Source organism: Dipodomys merriami, unplaced genomic scaffold (genome assembly GCF_024711535.1).
Source record: "Dipodomys merriami isolate MVZ:Mamm:240054 unplaced genomic scaffold, mDipMer1.0.p SCAF_21, whole genome shotgun sequence".
Classification (NCBI taxonomy): domain Eukaryota; kingdom Metazoa; phylum Chordata; class Mammalia; order Rodentia; family Heteromyidae; genus Dipodomys; species Dipodomys merriami.
Window position 1 is genome coordinate 15,609,165 of NW_027203493.1, and position 17,698 is coordinate 15,626,862.

Below are 17,698 nucleotides of genomic sequence, written 5' to 3' on the forward strand. Positions count from 1 at the left end.
ATGCATTATAAACTGACATGTTGAATAGAAACCCCTTTGTACAACTACTTAAAGATAACAAAACAGTAATGAGTGAAAATTAACTGAGATGAATTTGTACACATGAGGAAAGTGGGCTCTTGTAAAAATAATGTATGCAGACAAAGAAAGAAGGGAAAATGGTTAGATTGATATTACAGCAAATAGCAAAATTCATCACCACTATTAGCAAAAGGATAGGCATAGGAAAAAAAATCCTTGTCTGTATACAAGTGTGCAACTAGTAGACTATTTCTAGAATAACTGGTGTGATGTGTGCTTTTAGAATCATACAGCATTGGAAACAGTACATCATGGGAGAAAACTAGTTGTAGTCATGTGTCTCCGGATTTTATTTTAGTTTTAGGGTAATCAGATTAGGGCCAGGTTTATCATAAAACATTCAATGAACTGTGAGAAATCACATCTTCATTTAGGACTTGACATGCACATTACATCACTATTCAAAGTAAGCCGTCTTAGGTTGATAGCTCTAACATAGATTAAGCTCAAAAGTGGCCCTAAACCACATTTCCTAGGGAGAGATCGCCACACAAGTTCATGTTTGCTTTGCTTCATTGAATTCTTCCTTTTCCTAGTAACAAATTGCCCACCAGTTTTCTAGGCTGCTATTGTGTCAACCTAAGATATATTCCTTTTCCAGCAAAGAGCTGGAGAAATACAAGTGAGAATCTATTATTACAGGTTAAATTGTGTCACACCCAACTTGTTGTGAGGGGCCAGTTCTTTTTATTATATTCCAATTTTGTTGTAATAACTATTGCCTAAAATAAATGGGCAATCGACAAGGGCTTAGAGATAATAGAGATGCTTAAAATGACTTTTATAGTAGCTGTATTTGTTGTCACAGAATTTGACCTGTATTCTGGTTATTAGTTTTATTCATCACACTGAAAACTTGGCACTTCCATTGTTCATGCCATTATATGCAAAGCACTGTAGCATGAAAGTCACTTATAACTTGAAAAAAACTCTCTAAGTACAAGAGGTTCATGGAACAATAAAACCTTAGCTTAGGGAGGTTCATATATTGTTTAGCTAAATGTTCTGGATTGTCAAAGATTTATTTCTTTTAATCCCTAAGAGGTTTTGTTTTGCTTTTCTTTTTACCATTTATGAACATTTCTGAAATGCTTATTATACAAATGGTTGCCTTCTTCTGAGAATAATTTGTATGTGTGGTGGCTGAGTCATTATTTCGGATATAATTACGTTGTCCTATGATACAGCAATGCTATTTTGGAATTAAATGTCCCAATAAAACTGGACTTTTGGAGCTCTTTTGTCCACTAAACTGTTGTGTGTGTATGTGTGTGTGTGTTTCTGTGGTGGTTCGAGGGTTTGAACTTAGGGCTTAAGTGCTGTCACTTAGCTTTTTCATTCAAGACTGGAGCTCTACCACTTGAGCCACAACTCTACTTTTTGCTTTTACCTGGTTAACTGAGATTAAGAGCTTCATGCGCTTTCCTTCCTGGATTGAATTCAAATCTCAATCCTCAGATATCAGCCTTTTTTTTTTTCTTTGTCCGTCATGGGACTTGAACTCTGGGCCTGGGCACTGTCCCTCAATCTCTTCAGCTCAAGGCAAGCACTTTTACCATCTGAGCCACAGCACCACTTCCAGTTTTCTGGTTATTTATTGGTGGTAAGAGTCTCACACTTTCTGCCTGGGCTGGCTTTGAACTGTGATCCTCAGATCTTAGCCTCCTGAATAGCTAGGATTACAGGCATGTTGGCCTCTTGAATAGTTGGGATTATAGGCGTGAACCACTGGCTCAGCTTCCACTCAATATTTTTGTCATCTTTGTTGCCATGCCTTTTTCTTCCTTGACTACTTTCTCTGGAAGTCTATTTCCCTGTTTGTTTGTTTTTTTGTTTTGTTTTGTTTTTTTCCTGTTGTGGGGCTTGAACTCAGTGCCTGGGAGCTGTCCTTGTCACTCAAGGCTAGCACTCTACCACCTTAGCCACAGTGTCACTCCATTTTTCTGATGGTTAATTGGAGTTAAGTCTCATGGACTTTCTGTACAGGGTTTGAACCCCAATTCTCAGATCTCAGCCTCTCAAGTAGTTAGGATTTCAGGCATGAGCCACCAGAAGCCAGTTTCCCTTACTTTTAATATGCTGTAGGTTTGGAAACCAGATAATGAAACATTCAAAAATTATGTGTAAAGAATATGATAGGTATCTGATTAATTGATGGGCAGCCTGTATTTATTTCAACTGGTCAGAGGGCTTGATTGCTTCCTACTTTTCAGACATTTTTGAGTGGGTTGAACTTCTGCTTAGCTTTTTCTAGTTCTATTCAACTACTCATTATCGAAACATTTATTTGGATTTTAGGTTTAGGAAATATAGACATGTGAAGCAGTCAGATGGCTGAACACTAGGTAGATGAGCTGCTACTGAATTCTAAAATGGCTTGAAGGTTGGGAACCATTTGGTATAGGGTAGCAAATGGTGTATGGTGGCCATCACAGTTAACCTAACAAGGGACTTTAAAGTAGCTTTATTTGCCATCCCTTTTTAGAAATAAGAAGCTATCACCAATGTCCAGTTGTGGGAGCTACCTTGAAGATGTTTAATTAAATTGGTCTCAAGTGTCAAAGCTGGCTAACTTGAAATTCTAAGACCATAGCAAAAGAAGCCACATTATTTATGGCCTTGGAATAAAGATGGTAAAGCAAGTCAAATAGTTCTCTCCTGTAAGTACAGTTCCAGGCTAGATGAGGATTTCATTGCTATCTTTAGCTTTCCTTCCTTCACTGTATACTGTACTCATCTGTTCCAAGGACATACTGCTTGGGGAGTAAAGTTGGGGAGAGATGCCACGTCAGTTCAAGGTAGGATCAGCATGGCTAGGAGAGATAAACAGAAATTGAAGACTTAAGTTTAAATCCTAGTTTCCGCTTATTAAAGTACCTTGATCATAGCACTTAATTGTCTGAATATGATTCCCAAGCAGTAAAATGAGGGATGATGGTATTAGTGCTATGAGAATTAAATAAGATGTGAAAAGCATCCAGGAGAGTGCCTAGCCCAGACAGAGCCCACTAAATGGTAGCTATTATTGTTAAGAAAAATGAATGTGTTAAAAACTGCAAATTGCAATATTTAATAAGCAGTGAAAGTCAGTGCTGCCTGTTAATGACTTCTTTGTTTCTGTTTTCTTTGCTGTGACGTCTTCCTCTCCTATTGAGAGCTGGTAGCCTGCTTTTCTGTTGGGTGTACCTTTCTCTGGTGCATTGTGAAGGCTGGGAGATATTCCAGACAAGCTGCAATTTTATCTTTTTATGAGTAAAGGAAATGAGACCATGTGTTAAGTTGGATCAAGAAAAAGATCAATAAAAATAAAAAAAAAAGAGCTGTAGCTTTCCGAGGAAAAGGTAATAAAATGAGAAGGACTGGGGCTGAAGGATGCAGTTTTGAGGCACTGACACCAGGAAGTAAAGGCAGAAGCCTTCAAACCCACTGTGGTTTGCTGAAACACTGAAGACTCCCAAGAGCTACAATGCCTTGTCTCTGGTGGAAGTAATGTCCTCAGCAAAAGAAGAGGAAGAAGTGGGGCCTAATGATCGCTATAGAAGGCAGTCTGCTTTCTGGGCTGGCCTGACTTTTTCCACTCATCTTGGAAAAATTCCTCAAAGTCCTTAAAGTCTCCAGCTGCAAAGGTTCAATGAAGATAAAATTTGATAGAAAGACATTTAGTGCAGGCTTCACAAATTACATCTCTTCCAGACCCTCCTGGTGGCTTTGGGGATTCTAAACATTCAGTCTGATGCTTCTAGGCAGGGCTTGCACTTTCTAGTTCACACAGTCTGATCATCTTCACATTTGGCTCCTGAAGGTCTGTGGGAAAATGGCTCCTGGTTCCATGAAACCTGGCCTAATACTCGAAACCTAGTTACTTACAATTTAGTTCCATTCTTCATCAATTATATGAAAATATGTACTTCTAAAGTTCTACAAAGATGATTTTTGTGACTTAACTGTACTAAACAGACTTGTTTTCCCCTGAAAAAGTAGGGTGAAGATTAGAAATTGATTTTTCTCCTAAAGTTATAAAGTTTCAACTGTTATTTTAAACATCACGCTGGACCAGATAGTCTTCACATTATAATCTACTCCACTCACAAATGTAATCTAGGCAAGACTAGTTCTATATGGAAGAGAAAACATGTGTATATATAATAGTGGACTTTAATCTGCCTTCTGCCAGAGATTTCCTAAAGCACTCTGGAGAAGTCAGGAGTAAATTAGGTTCCTATACCTAATAATCCAAACAATCTCATCTCCAGCATTACCACAGCTAAGTATGCAGGTCGTCATGAATATTTACACCTAGAGGGTCCTTGGTGCACAACTCAGAGAGACAAATGGTATTTCCAGTAATAGTTTATTGATTTCCAAATATACAGGGGAGCCAAGTCCGAACATCCTGGGATATGCAGTAAATCTCTTACAAAATAATTTACAGTATGAAAATGATAACCTGAAACATTAACTCAAACGTGTAATTCCCTTGAAAGATTGAGTGTTCCCTAGTCTGGTATAAAGAGAGGAAGGGGAAATGACTACAGAGGGAATGTGATGATGCAGAAGACAAGGGATGGGTTGGTTCTATCCACTCATGCAGTGTGCTCTGTCACTGTAAGAAGCTGGTCAAGTTTAACTCCCATCAAGTATAAATCTGCTGTCCCCTCGAGGTCCTACCAAGCCCAGCCTGGGCTCACTGGTGCTTTTAGCACCAGTGTATACACAAATGTCTTTGTTTATCTTCACTTTCCTGCTCTTTCTGACATGCTCTGTTTCTGTCTTCGCAGGCAGGTGCCCAGTATTCTAAATGATCTTTTTTTTTTTTTTTTTTTTTTTACCACAAACTGCCCAGGTCTGTGGCTTTTGGAATGGACTAGGGTTGGGAGCTTCAGAAAAGGCAGATCAGTGAGATGTAGACTTTTCCCTATGGGCTTTTTCTCACAGGGAAGGGCTGGACTTTATCTGTAATGAGATTTTTGTTTTTAAACAGAAAAATCTGAATACGTTCAGCACACGGAAAACACAGAACATATTTTCTTACAGAAAAGCACACATTGAAGAGCTATTATGTGAGGGTAAAATGTCAGGAATCAGCAGGAGGGTATTTTCTAGGTGGGGGAGGACGTGCTGCCATTACTACAGATTGTGAATTCTAGAGGTGTACCCTCCAGCTCACTTGGAGGGCCCGAAATGTCATAAAAATGGCGGGGCACCCAAATTTTCCATGTGACTTGCCATCTGAGAAGAGGGCCAGAGTGCAATTTACTTCATGGCTGTCACCTTGCTTGTTGCTTCAGGAGCTGATAACCACTGAGTTACTCTTCTTTTTTTTTTGTCGGTCGTGGGGCTTGAACTCTGGGCCTGGGCGCTGTCCCTCAGCTCTTCAGCTCAAGGCGAGCGCTCTACCACTTGAGCTACAGCGCCACTTCCGGTTTTCTGGTGGTTTATTGGAGATGGGAGTCTCACGGTCTTTCCTGCCTGGGCTGGCTTTGAACCGTGATCCTCAGATCTCAGCCTCCTGAGTAGCTAGGATTACACTTTTAAGTAAACACCTAGCCTCTAATTATTTAGTGGCAATCAGATTGGAAGAAGCCTCTGCAAAGGATGGTATGCAAGGTAAGGAGGGGCTGCCTTGTTTCTTGTACTGAAACAGTTGGTGAGTGTGTTCATGTGTGCATATATGCATATTGCTACACATCACCTCTGTCATTTCACATATAGGTGTACGTACAGACATATGCACGTGCACACATATTAGTAGGGGAGTCCAGGTTCACAAGACTCTGAATTGGCACACCCTCACAGAACATAGATCTTGTGGCTCGGTTTACTAAAACATGAAATTTCTGTTTCCACAAAAATGAAACAGCAGAAAAGTTTAAAATAATAGAGCAGAACACCTTTATTTATACTGAAATTTCTGAAAAGTTCTACACTATGAAGGCCAAGAAGAAGCTAATTCATGGAAGTTGGCACTAAGGACAAAGGTTCCCCAACTCGGGCAGGCAGGCTCCAGATCTATTTTAAGCATTTGCTAAAGCTGAGGACCAAGGCAATCTTGGATGTATTTTGGAGCCCACACCATAGCCACAAAATGTCCTCTTGAAAAAGAATTGATAGTGGGGGAAATCTGAGCCTTTCTTGTTCTCCATATTTTAATTGGACTCTGTCGTGGGACAAAGGACTATCCACACTGGCTCCAGTCTTTCCTAGCTGGGCAACTCAAGACAGGTAATTTCCTTTCTGCATTGTTTTATCACCTAAGAAATGGAGGGTAACACAGGGCCTGGGCTCACATGCAGTCCTCGATACAGGTTATTGTCTTCCTGGGCTGTCAGAGCTAAGACTTCAAGTACTTTTTAGGATTGCTCCAAATTTAGTGATATTATATCAAAGGACAAGTCTCTCTGAGCATGAAGAAACCCACATTGGGAAGTGAACCAGGTATTCCTGTAAGTACCCGATTCATTCTGGGGACATTCATTACCTGTAATTCTTAATGACTTTCCCCTAGTGATTTCTGCAAGCCCTGCTGCCTATGACCAATGAGCACACAACTCTAAGTACTCTAACTCACTGACCTGGCTGGAGGGAAGCCTCATTGTGTTGGGGCTTAAGGCCAAGCACCATGCTCAAGTTCTGGCGGGAAGCTAGTCCCACTGCAGGAAGCTTCCTAGTTCTTACACTGACAAATGCTGCCAGCAGGAACTTTGGAGCCTGGGCAGAAGCTGCTGTGTGGTGTTTAATGCTTCCCTGGTTAAAGTTTTATCAGGTGCTGAAGACAGCAGGAGCCCACAAGGCAAATCTGAAACCTTTTCTAGCTAAAGCAAAAGTGCTTTCCTTGAGGATTACAGACATCAGATAATTTATTGAGACAGGTTGGCACATATTTTTATATTTTTGTTTATATCTACCACATAAATGCTCGGATTTTCTAAACACTGACTTAAAGTAATAACAGATGATCAAGTATGGAGAGTCAATGATCTGTTCATTGTTAATACAAGGTTACCATTTGGAGATTAAACAATGATTATGGGGGAAAGACAACATGAACTTCCAAATACTAAAGTCTTTTCATTCTTCTGATAGCCTAAACTCTCAAGAGTGGCTGTTGGTCCTTCTTTTAGGGTAGGATATAGTTGGAGGTTTTTAACTTGTGTCTCCAGCTTTTGTGGACAGATAGATAAAGCACCAAAACTATCTCAGCCTTTGCTGGACACCAGATAAAAATAAAAGCATTTTTCTTTTCAGCAGCTCAAGCTCCTCTGTTACAATATCTCTATATGTGTAGTGAGCTAGGTAATACTAACCTAGAATAACCTAGAAGCATATGCTTTCCAGATCAACGGAATGTCATTCCATAGCATGCACAGATTTGAACAATGATCTAAGCAGCACTCCTACATAAAGCATGTGTTGTTTCTGCCTCAGACACATACCAGCTGGCCCTAAAGCTTTGTGATAAGTGCACAAGTCAAAGGCAGGCAAGCGGCGGGAAGAGAGAGGTATTCCCCTCAAAGCAAGCTACTGGGTTCTGCTTCAGAGGCACTAGAAGTCTAGACCCTTGGTTACCAGCAACTCCAACGCTGCCTGGATGTAGTTCCTGTATTCCTCAGAAGCGAGCGAACACATCACATTATTTTCAAGTAAAAGCTGCTTTCCAAATTTTTCATTTTATCTTAATAGTATTTATGTACGAATATTCTAGTCCATAACATAGCTGTTTTATATAAAAATAAGGTTATCACCTGACTTCAAACCACTTGTCAGGAGAAACTGATGTTGACAGGAAGATGTTGTGAACTTAGCTCTGTATTCTCCTGTCACACCTGCTGCTTCCTTCAGGGCTAAAAGGCTTAGTTGTAAGGAATTGTGATTTGGGAGTGGGGCAATGCCAGGAAATCCAGCTCTACAGTGTCTCCCTTCCTGTTACTTAAAGATGGGAGAGCCAGGGTATGAGAGATGATCTGAAGGTCTGTGGGTGGGTAGTGCCAAGTAAAGATTCCAGTCATCATAAAATGAGAGACTCTGCTGGGAGCTGGTACTGAACTGAGCAAGTTTGCCACAGAGTGGTGAGACATCCATTATACTGCATGTAAGCCATATTAAGCTAACCTGGGGGTGGAATTGGCAAAACCTACATCTGGCAATAAATATATACATTCCAGCCTTTTGTGATGTGACAAGCCCATAAAACCTACAGAATTCACCCAAATAACTTGTCTTAAATGAATATTTTTGAAACTCAAGCAATTTGAAGTCAGAAGTATTCTGATTTCAACTTTTAATCAGCTTTCTTTGGTCCTCTTCTCCTGTCCCCACCTATTCAAGGTCATTTCCTTTCTAGCTCTTCAATCATTTTTTTTTTTCATTTCCACATCACTGAATTATGAATCTAAAGTCCTGGATAACCTCACATACTAAAAATATCTGTATCTTTCTAGCTTTTAACTCTTTCTCCAACCCCATTTTCAAGTCACTCAGCCTAATTCATAGCATGACCTTGTAGAACGGGACTATGAAAGACTGTCAACATGAGTCATTTGCCCTCATTTGTTTCATGCTTCGATATAAACAAAATAGGGTTTTTGTTTGCAGGTAGGCAAAAAAACCTCCTCTTGCTTTCAAGAGTATTCCAGATCCTTCCTAATGAAGTGATACTGTTGACTTACACAGTATTACTGGGGCTGGCTTTCCTGAGTAAGTGCAAAGCAGCCACTGAGAGGTTCCTTGAAGAACCCTTCTTAATTGCTCCAGGTTGATCAAAGGGACTCTTTCCTTGACCTACCATTACAAGAGAATGAGCAGCACACAGTCAGTAAGCATAAACTCGCTGTTCCTTGGAGAGATGTGTGCCTGCTGTGGATCTGGGAACATATCCAGTAAAAGGACGTTTGTTGCTGGGCAGCTTTCACAGACATCAGAAGCTGTTACATACACGCTGTCACACACACACAGGGGAGGGATGATTTTCCACAGGGAGCAATGAGTCTTCATGTGTCCTCTTCTTCACTGGCACCACTACAAAGGAAAAGGAAAACCAGATGAGTTAAGATGTCAGGAAAGGAGGCAGTACAATCTGAGGGTACCGGATACATCTGGATTCAGATTCTAACCACTGAGAGTGAGTGGTATGGCCATAGACAAGTGACTTAATTTCTCTGGGTTCTAAATGTACATCTGACTACAGTAAGAAGGGTGATAATAAACTTAGCTTTCTTAGGTTATTAAATTACTAAATAAAAAACACTGGTAAAATGCATGGGGCCTGGTAGATAGCAAGTGAATATTTAAAAGAGCAGGGAATATTTTTTTTTAATACTATAAAAGAAACTGCTAGTGAAAGTCAAATTTGATTTCCTCCAAGCCTTAAACCATCCCTCATTAGGAGAGAAAAACAATGAGACACTATTAATGGCACTTCACATGTGGAATAAAAGCCAAGGTTTCAACTCCTGCCATGGGTCAGTGCCTTGGATTTGGATGTTTTATTTTCAGAGAAGGTTCTCTACCTGAGCAGCATTCCCTGGTTATTCTCTTCCTCTTTCTTATTTCCTTCATAGCTCTTATCACAGTCTGTGGTTTGGTGGTTATTTACTCTTCCTCCGTCTTTTTGTTGCTACAAGAGTAGCAACACTACTATCTATGTAATAATAGTGCCATGTGGTAGCTATAAGAAGCAGAAAGGGAGGCAGGGACAGAGCTAGAATGGTCACTCAGTACTGCCCTAATCAGAGTCCTGTGGATGTCATTGATCAAAACTGAGTTGTAGATTCCCAGTGGCATGACTATTACCTCAGCTAGGCAGTTAGACCATGTCTGGTGCCAGGGAAAAGACTGTCCATGCAGTGGGACATGCTCAAGGGGATAGCAGTGTCATCTCTACGTGAATCTATGCACATTTAGAGGAGGCAAAAGTAGCATATTTCCTTAGATTCTTCTCATCCACTTCCAAAGGTCACTGTCTTTAAAAATGGTAACAAAGGCCAATTTGATCTAATCCTTGCTGTGGAGCAGAGGAAAAAAAATCTACTGTTCTTTACCCAAAGGGTGAAGCTCTAAAAGATGTAAAATTCAAGAGTTCTTAAAACTGAAGGCTTGGTTTTGATTGGAACAGTGGTCAAGCTGGTGAAGAAAGAAAAGGACTGCAGTACATGAGTTCCCTGCTATCACTTGGAATCTCCTCCTCTTACAAGGATTTCTCTGTGTCTGGAATAAGATCTGTCCTCTGCTGCATCCATCTGGGAAAATAACTTAGGCAAGAGACTTCTAGCACTTCCATTGAGGGTAAAAACAACAACAACAACAAAAACAACACCACCACTTAAGACAAGATAAGTGAGCTGACTCTAGAAGTCAGAAGCAAGAACTCAATAACCTCTACCATGGGAAATTCTGGCCTGTTTCCACCCCATTTCCTGCTGCTTGTCCAATCACGGGATGTAGATGCATTTAGGAAGTGCTGGCTCAGTGAACTGTCCTTATAGCAGTATTTGGTGGCACTCACCCCAAAGGGAACAGAGGGTCTTTTATGAAAGTTTCTCTACAGAATCAAGGCAGAGCTGGAACCAGCGCCATGCCCTCCCCTTTGGCATTCCGTCCAGAGCAGGCCTGCATTGTTCCTTTGTCAATTTCCCTTCTCATATGGGAGAGAGCTGCATGGTGACTGTGCCCTTTCCCTAAGCTCAGATCACTTTTTAGTTCTTGAGATACAGTTTAAAAGGTTCATGAACCTACTGAAACCGTGTAATTTTGTTTGTGTGGCTCTTTGTCTGAGAAAGGCCACCATTTACATCATCTCAAAGAGATCAACAATCTCTACTCCAAAACAGTCACGAATTATCAAATTAATGAACAAATTCTTTTCCAGTTGTCAGGTTCTTTAGTATAAGATATAGAACGCAGCTTAGAGAAGCAGTTAGATGTCTTAACTGATAACATCTGTTCTCATTACCCTTAAGGAGACCTATTCCTGGGCCTGAAAGATAAACTTTATCTCACAGTTTAAAACGTGATTTTGAAACTATGATATATCATTTATTGATTCCTTCAACTAATTAAATATTTATTGACTGACTATTCTGTGTTAGGCACAAAAGCAGCTGCCCTCGTGGACATGTAACAGGCCCAGGAGACTGGGCAAGGCAGGTGAGAATGGAGAGTGTGTGTGGTGGAAGGGGGGGGGGGAGGATAAAGAAAGCAAAAGGATTGTGTGTGTGTGTGTGTGTGTGTGTGTCTGTTGTGGGGCTTGAACGCTGGGCCTGCGTGCTGTCCCTGAGCTCTTCAGCTCAAGGCGAGTGCTCTACCACTTGAGCCACAGCACCATTTCCAGTTTTCTGGTGGTTAACTGGAGATGAGTCTTATGGATGTTCCTGTCCGGGGTTGGCTTTGAACCACAATCCTCAGATCTTAGCCCCCTGAGTAGATAGGATTATAGACATGAGCTACCAGCACCTGGCTGAGAAAGGAAATTTTATCAGACTAGAATCTTCAAAGATAATATCATATTTTTATAATAATCTATTTTTCACAATAATGAGGAAAAATGATTTTAACCAAGACTTTAACAGAGCTTACCTCACCTTGTGTGAGGACACTCTGGAGGGAGAGGCATTATCACCTCTGCTGGACTCTCCTTCTTGTCTGGTACATGAGCTAGTCCGTGTTCACAAGATTTTTATCTATAATATCATATAAAAAAACTTCACTTGCTCCAAGTGAAGTAAGCACAGCCTTCCTCCTCCGGTATTCCTCCTCCTCTGAAACATCCAACAGCCTGTGTAAACTTACAAGTAGAGATCTGGAGGTTATTGAGATTCTTTGTAGCATACGTTCAATGTATTTTCTTCTAATGAACTAGAGTGACAGGCCAATAGTGTATTCTATAGAATGGGCAGCATGATGGAATGATTCTGGGGTCATCAGATTGAGTAGATTCAAATTCTTGAGTATATTCCTAAATGTATTTAAATCTCAGTTTCTTCATGGCAATACTTTCTTACAGTGTTATTATAAAAGCTTTATGTAGTTTATGAAATACACATGATAAGGAATGTGAGCCTCCTCCTTATCCTGAATCAAAATCTACCTCCACTAACTTTCCCTCAATGCCCAATGTTCTAATCTGAAACATTACATTCCAGAACATGTATGTGCCTATTCCCAATTCCCTTCAATTGCCTGAATACAATAGTATACTATTTTGCTTAGTGTGAGATAGTTTTTTTTTTTTTTTTTTGGTCATAGAGCTTTAACTCAGAGCCTGGGTGCTGTCCCAGGGCTCTTTTGCCCAATGGTGGCACTCTCCTACTTTGAGCCACAGTACTACTTCAGGTTTTGGGTGGTTAATTGGAGTTAAGAGTCTCATGAGAATTTTTTTGCCTGGGCTGGCTTTGAACTGTGATCCTCAGATGTCAGCCTCCTGAGTAGGTGTGAGCCATTAGCGCCTGGCTGGCAGATTTTTTTTTTAAGTGACAATTGAGTCTAATGAAATTCAAGTATTGGATAGAAAGGCTAGGAGTTCCATAGCTCTGACCCTTCTTTTTTTTTTTGGTCAGTCGTGGGGCTTGAACTCTGAGCTTGGGCGCTCCAGCTCAAGCTCAAGCTAGTGCTCTACTGCTTAAGCCACAGCGTCACTTCTGGTTTTCTAGTGGTTTATTGGAGATAAAAGTCTCATGGACTTTCCTGCCCGGGCTGGCTTTGAATCTCGATCCTCAGATCTCAGCCTCCTGAGTAGCTAGGATTACAGGCATGAACCACCGGCAGCCGGCTGACTCTGACCCTTCTATGTGCAGGTCTCTAGAAAGTCCATCCCCTGGCAAGGACAGACAAGAATGCAGTTGTTTCTTGGCCTCTGCTAGGTCACTGACTAATCTAGTTTGTGGGTATGTTCTATCTACAAGTGGTGGTCTTAAAACTGCAGCACACATTTCCTGTGCATATAATGATTTCCTAGAAAGTGCTTGGATTTAAGACTAAGAAAAACATACAGATCCTTCTGTATATACTAATTCTGTTCCAAAAACATGTCTGTGTTCTATAGGTTCTCTTTTTGCTACTCCCACTTTCACAATCACCTCACTACCACTTTAGAAAAGAAATAAGCTGGGCTCTGGTGGCTCACACTTATCATCCAGAAGGCTGAGATCTGAGGATCACAGTTCAAAGGCAGCCTGGGTAGGAAAATCCGTGAAACTCTTACCTCCAATTAACCACCAGAAAACCGGAAGTGGCACGGTGGCTCAAGTTGTAGAGCGCTTACCTTGAGCTGAAGAGCTCAGGGACAGCACCCAGGCTGAGTTCAAGCCCCAGGACCAAATGAAAGGAAGGAAGGAAGGAAGGAAGAAAGAAAGAAAGAAAGAAAGAAAGAAAGAAAGAAAGAAAGAAAGAAAGGAAGGAAGGAAGGAAGGAAGGAAGGAAGGAAGGAAGGAAGGAAGGAAGGAAGGAAGGAAAAGAAAGAAAGAAAGAAAGGAAGGAAGGAAGGAAAAGAAAGAAAGAAAGAAAGAAAGAAAGAAAGAAAGAAAGAAAGAAAGAAAGAAAGAAAGGAAAAGAAAGAAAGAAAGAAAGAGAATGAAATACTTCTCACTCTCCTGAATCTTACATGCAACAATTTTAGACTGTCTCACTTCTAAAACGAATCTTATGAGAGAGCAGGGTGAGAAACATTCCTAATTTCATTCAGGCAACAAACACTCTTGGCAAGATTGTGTGCTTTATCAATCTGTCAATGGATCTAAGATTTTAATTCAGAAGGAAAAAGCTGTCTTGAGGTATGTCCTAATATGCTTACTGAATTGAAGAAAATGAAATCAGGCTCGATCTGACAGGGTGGATAGGTCTGACCAAAAGAACTAGCTTTGCCAATTAGATTATTATATACAATGAATTTTTGCCTGTAAATTTAATAAGCTAAGTCTGAAGTGCCAAATCTCAAACAAACTACACAATTTGTTAGCAATGACATCTTCTGTAACTATCTAAACTTGATATATAACCTCAGGAGTAAAAAATGGACAAAGATACATCCTATTTTCTAAATTCTTTTCAGGAACATAAAACCAAAATATTTATCTAAAGGATCTGGAAATTCCTACCTTCTGACTAGTCTGATGGTGTAAGATTTAACACCTCCCTGGTTGGGGCTATAAAATGGGACTAAGGAGTCAGTAGACTGGCTGAGGAATCCTTTTCTGCCTTGCAGTGTGTGATAGCTGTGACACTGAAGAGTTGTCACAAGCCTGCCACAAGCCTCAGTCACACTTGGCACCTACACACCTGCTGATAAAGTGATTTTGATGGACAAAAGCTTCACTACATAACAAGGTTTTACTGAGTCCATACAGGCAAGCAGTTCAGCTTTTTAGCTTCAGAGCAGCAGAGGTTTAAAGGAAGTTAATAAATGAACAAGATGGAAGGTAATCTGAATTCCAAGGTTAATAGTTTCTTTTCCTAAGCATATAATACAACTTAATTTGATCTGGCATCACTCTTGTCTGATTTCTTAGCTATTAATTAATTATTATTATAAAAGGATTATTCAACTCAAGAGAATACAAAAATTAAGAGGTACTGACAAGGATGGAAGGCTAGATCCAGTCAGGATTAAAGAATAGATTTAGTATTCTTGAAAATTAGGCCACACAGGCATTGCACAAGGAGTTAATTAGCAGATCTTGAGCTTTTAGTATTGGAAGAAGCAGCTGTGTAGTTTCAGCAAGTATGAGACTGGTGTCACCAGGGAGATGGACCACACAGAGACCTTCCTCTGAGGCATTCCTACCCCAATAGCCTGGGTGGAAAGTAAGCAGATTATTACACAATAAGACATCAGACCTTGTAAGTTACAACTTGTGAAGTATAAATATAGATAAATTGCTCTCAGTTTTCTGGCTAAGAAAAACATGAGAAGACTAATGTTCTTGTCCCAGCTCTTCAATACAACTCTGGAACCCTGTTTCCTCAATTGCAAAATTAGGATACCTTGCATTGTTAAGTGAAATTTAGGAAAGCTCCAAACCAGGCAAAGGCTAAGCATCTCACTTACATTCCTAATTAACTTGTTCTTGCAAGTGTGTCAGTATTGGGGCTTGAACTCAGGGCTTAGAAGCTTTCAGGAGTTTTTGTGCTCAAGGTCAGCACTCTACCTCTGAAGCCACAGCGACACAGCTTTTTCCGTTTATGTGGTAGTGAGGAATTGAACCCAGGGCTTCATGCATGCTAGGCAAGCACTCTACCACAAAGTCACATTCCCAGCCCATTAACGTGCTCTTGCTTATACAGTGTTCTTTCTCTGCTCCCTGTGCCTCTTGCTTCATTCCTTCTCTATTCAACCAAAGACTGACTGACAATGTTTCAAGTCATCAATACCCAGTGCAGACTAAACAGTAACCTTTGGCATGAGCAAAAGTCTCATGGGACCTCATTTCTTCATGGTTCTTCAAAAAGTCTCATTATATCTTCCTTCTCAAGAGAAAGACAGGGAGAAGGTCTCTTCTTTCTTCAGACTGTATTAGATTTTACCCAATGAGCTTTCTCTCCTTCAATAATTGCCATTATTCTAAGGGCTTACTTAATGACCCTGAACTGTGCTAAACAACTGACTTGCATAATCTCAATGAACCATAACAACAGCTTCTCATATTATCTCCAATTTACATATGAGAAACTGAGGTACTATTATTGCTTCTGGTACGCATTATTATTTCCATTCTTTTTTGGGTCATGGGGCTTGAACTCTGGGCTTGGGTGCTGTCTATTATTTCCATTCTATAGAAGAAAAAGTTGAGGTTCAGAGAGGCTACATGATTTACTCAAGACTTAAAGAGTCTATAAATGGTATATTGAGGTTAAATAGTCTATTGTAATGAAACTGGACTTGGTTAGGAAATGAGCCTGATCCCTAGCTCCCCAGTATATAATTAACAACTAGTTAAGTTTACTGAGATTCATTTTTTTAAAAATCTGAAACATAGGATAATACTTTCTTTACTTAAACAAAAGCCATCAAGAAAAACATTTAATGAAATAGAAGATGAAAAAAAACAAAGCCAAACAAAACAGATAATCAACCAGCCAGCCAACCAATCAACAACAACTCATAAAAAACACCAAATAAGTGATCTGTGCCTATGGGAGAAGAAAATACAGATCTGAGTTGGTCTCTTGGCCCTCACAGCTGACTTTGACTTTACACACTTATTTAGAGGTCTCTAAGAGAGTCTTGGGTCTGTAGCATGGCCTCTGATCTCCATGAACCTTGCACTTCCATTTACCATTTTCTCAGACTTATGTGGTGCTTCTATGGAAGAGGACAGGCCAACCCAGCCTTCTGCTGTGAAGAAGTACCCACTAACAAGCAGGCCAATGTCCCACCCACTCTCAGATCACCCTCTAGGACTGAATCCTTTAAGGCTGCTGGATTTAGAACAGAACTGTTTCCAGCTTTCTTTATTTTTTCTATAAAGTAACCTTTTCCTTTTTGCTGTCTTCTACTTTCTATACCAAACAAGTATTATATCTATAAAAGGAAAAACTATTCATAACACTATCTACCAGAAATAATCATCATTAATATAATAAAATTAGTATCCCTTCTATACATACATTATAATTATCTTTTATAAAACTGGCTCATCTTTCATAGGCTCGTTTATAACTTGCTTTTTCAACTCAACTATCAATCATGAACTACATTCTTACAAGATTGATTCATGACTGAATTATAGGGATATACCATACCTAATAATGGACGCTTAAATTATTTCTAGCTTGTCACTATTACCCATATCTCTGTGACACACAACTCTGTGAGTAAATCATCCATAATTATTTCAAAAGAAAAATTCCAGAACAGAAGCTCTTTGTATAAGGAATGTTTGTATTTTTTAAGACTTTAATTTTTGTATTAACATCACATTTAAATGAGGGAGGAAGTGACACTGCTCAAAAAGAAATGTACTCAATACCTGACTTATGTAAGTGTAACCACCTGTACATCATCTTTAAAAATAAAAATAAAAATTATGAAACCCCTTGCACAAGTAATTGATGCGAATACAAATGTAGAAAAAATACAGAGAAATGAGAGCAAGAAATAGGAAATTATGAGAACTCCTAAGGCTTCTTACTACTTAAACAGTTTCTCCGATTTTTCTTATGATGACTATGACAGTTGCAAGGGTCAGGCATTATGTAGAATGTCCCTCAAATGGGATTTGTCTGATAGTTTGCTTATGGTTAGATCATGGTTAAGGGCTTTGGGGAGGAAAATGATGTTTAAAGTGCTGTCATCGTTACCTAATATCAAGGGCTCCAGTTCAATATAACATAGCATGGTTGAGGTTGACTGCTTATGTCAGGTTTTGCCATGGTAAGGTTATTCTTTCTGTGTGTGTGTGTGTGTGTGTGTAAGGCTATTCTTTCTCTCTGTGTGTGTGTGTGTGTGTGTGTGTGTAAGGCTATTCTTTCTGTGTGTGTGTGTGTGTAAGGCTATTCTTTCTGTGTGTGTGTGTGTGTGAGCATGGTTGAGGTTGACTGCTTATGTCAGGTTTTGCCATGGTAAGGTTATTCTTTCTGTGTGTGTGTGTAAGGTGTGTGTGTGTGTGTGTGTGTGTGTGTGTATTCT

At 39.9% G+C, this 17,698-nt stretch overlaps 1 protein-coding gene across 1 annotated transcript in view; it reads right to left on the reverse strand.

Annotated features, from left to right (window-relative positions):
• Positions 1–4,418: 4,418 nt before the first annotated feature.
• Trim44 (tripartite motif containing 44) overlaps positions 4,419–17,698 on the reverse strand; it is a 104,347-nt gene continuing 91,067 nt past the window's right edge. The window contains exon 5 of the mRNA XM_070032588.1: positions 4,419–9,096. Within this exon, the coding sequence (XP_069888689.1) occupies positions 9,069–9,096 (28 nt within the window). The 3' untranslated portion in view covers positions 4,419–9,068. The remainder of the gene's footprint in view (positions 9,097–17,698) is intronic.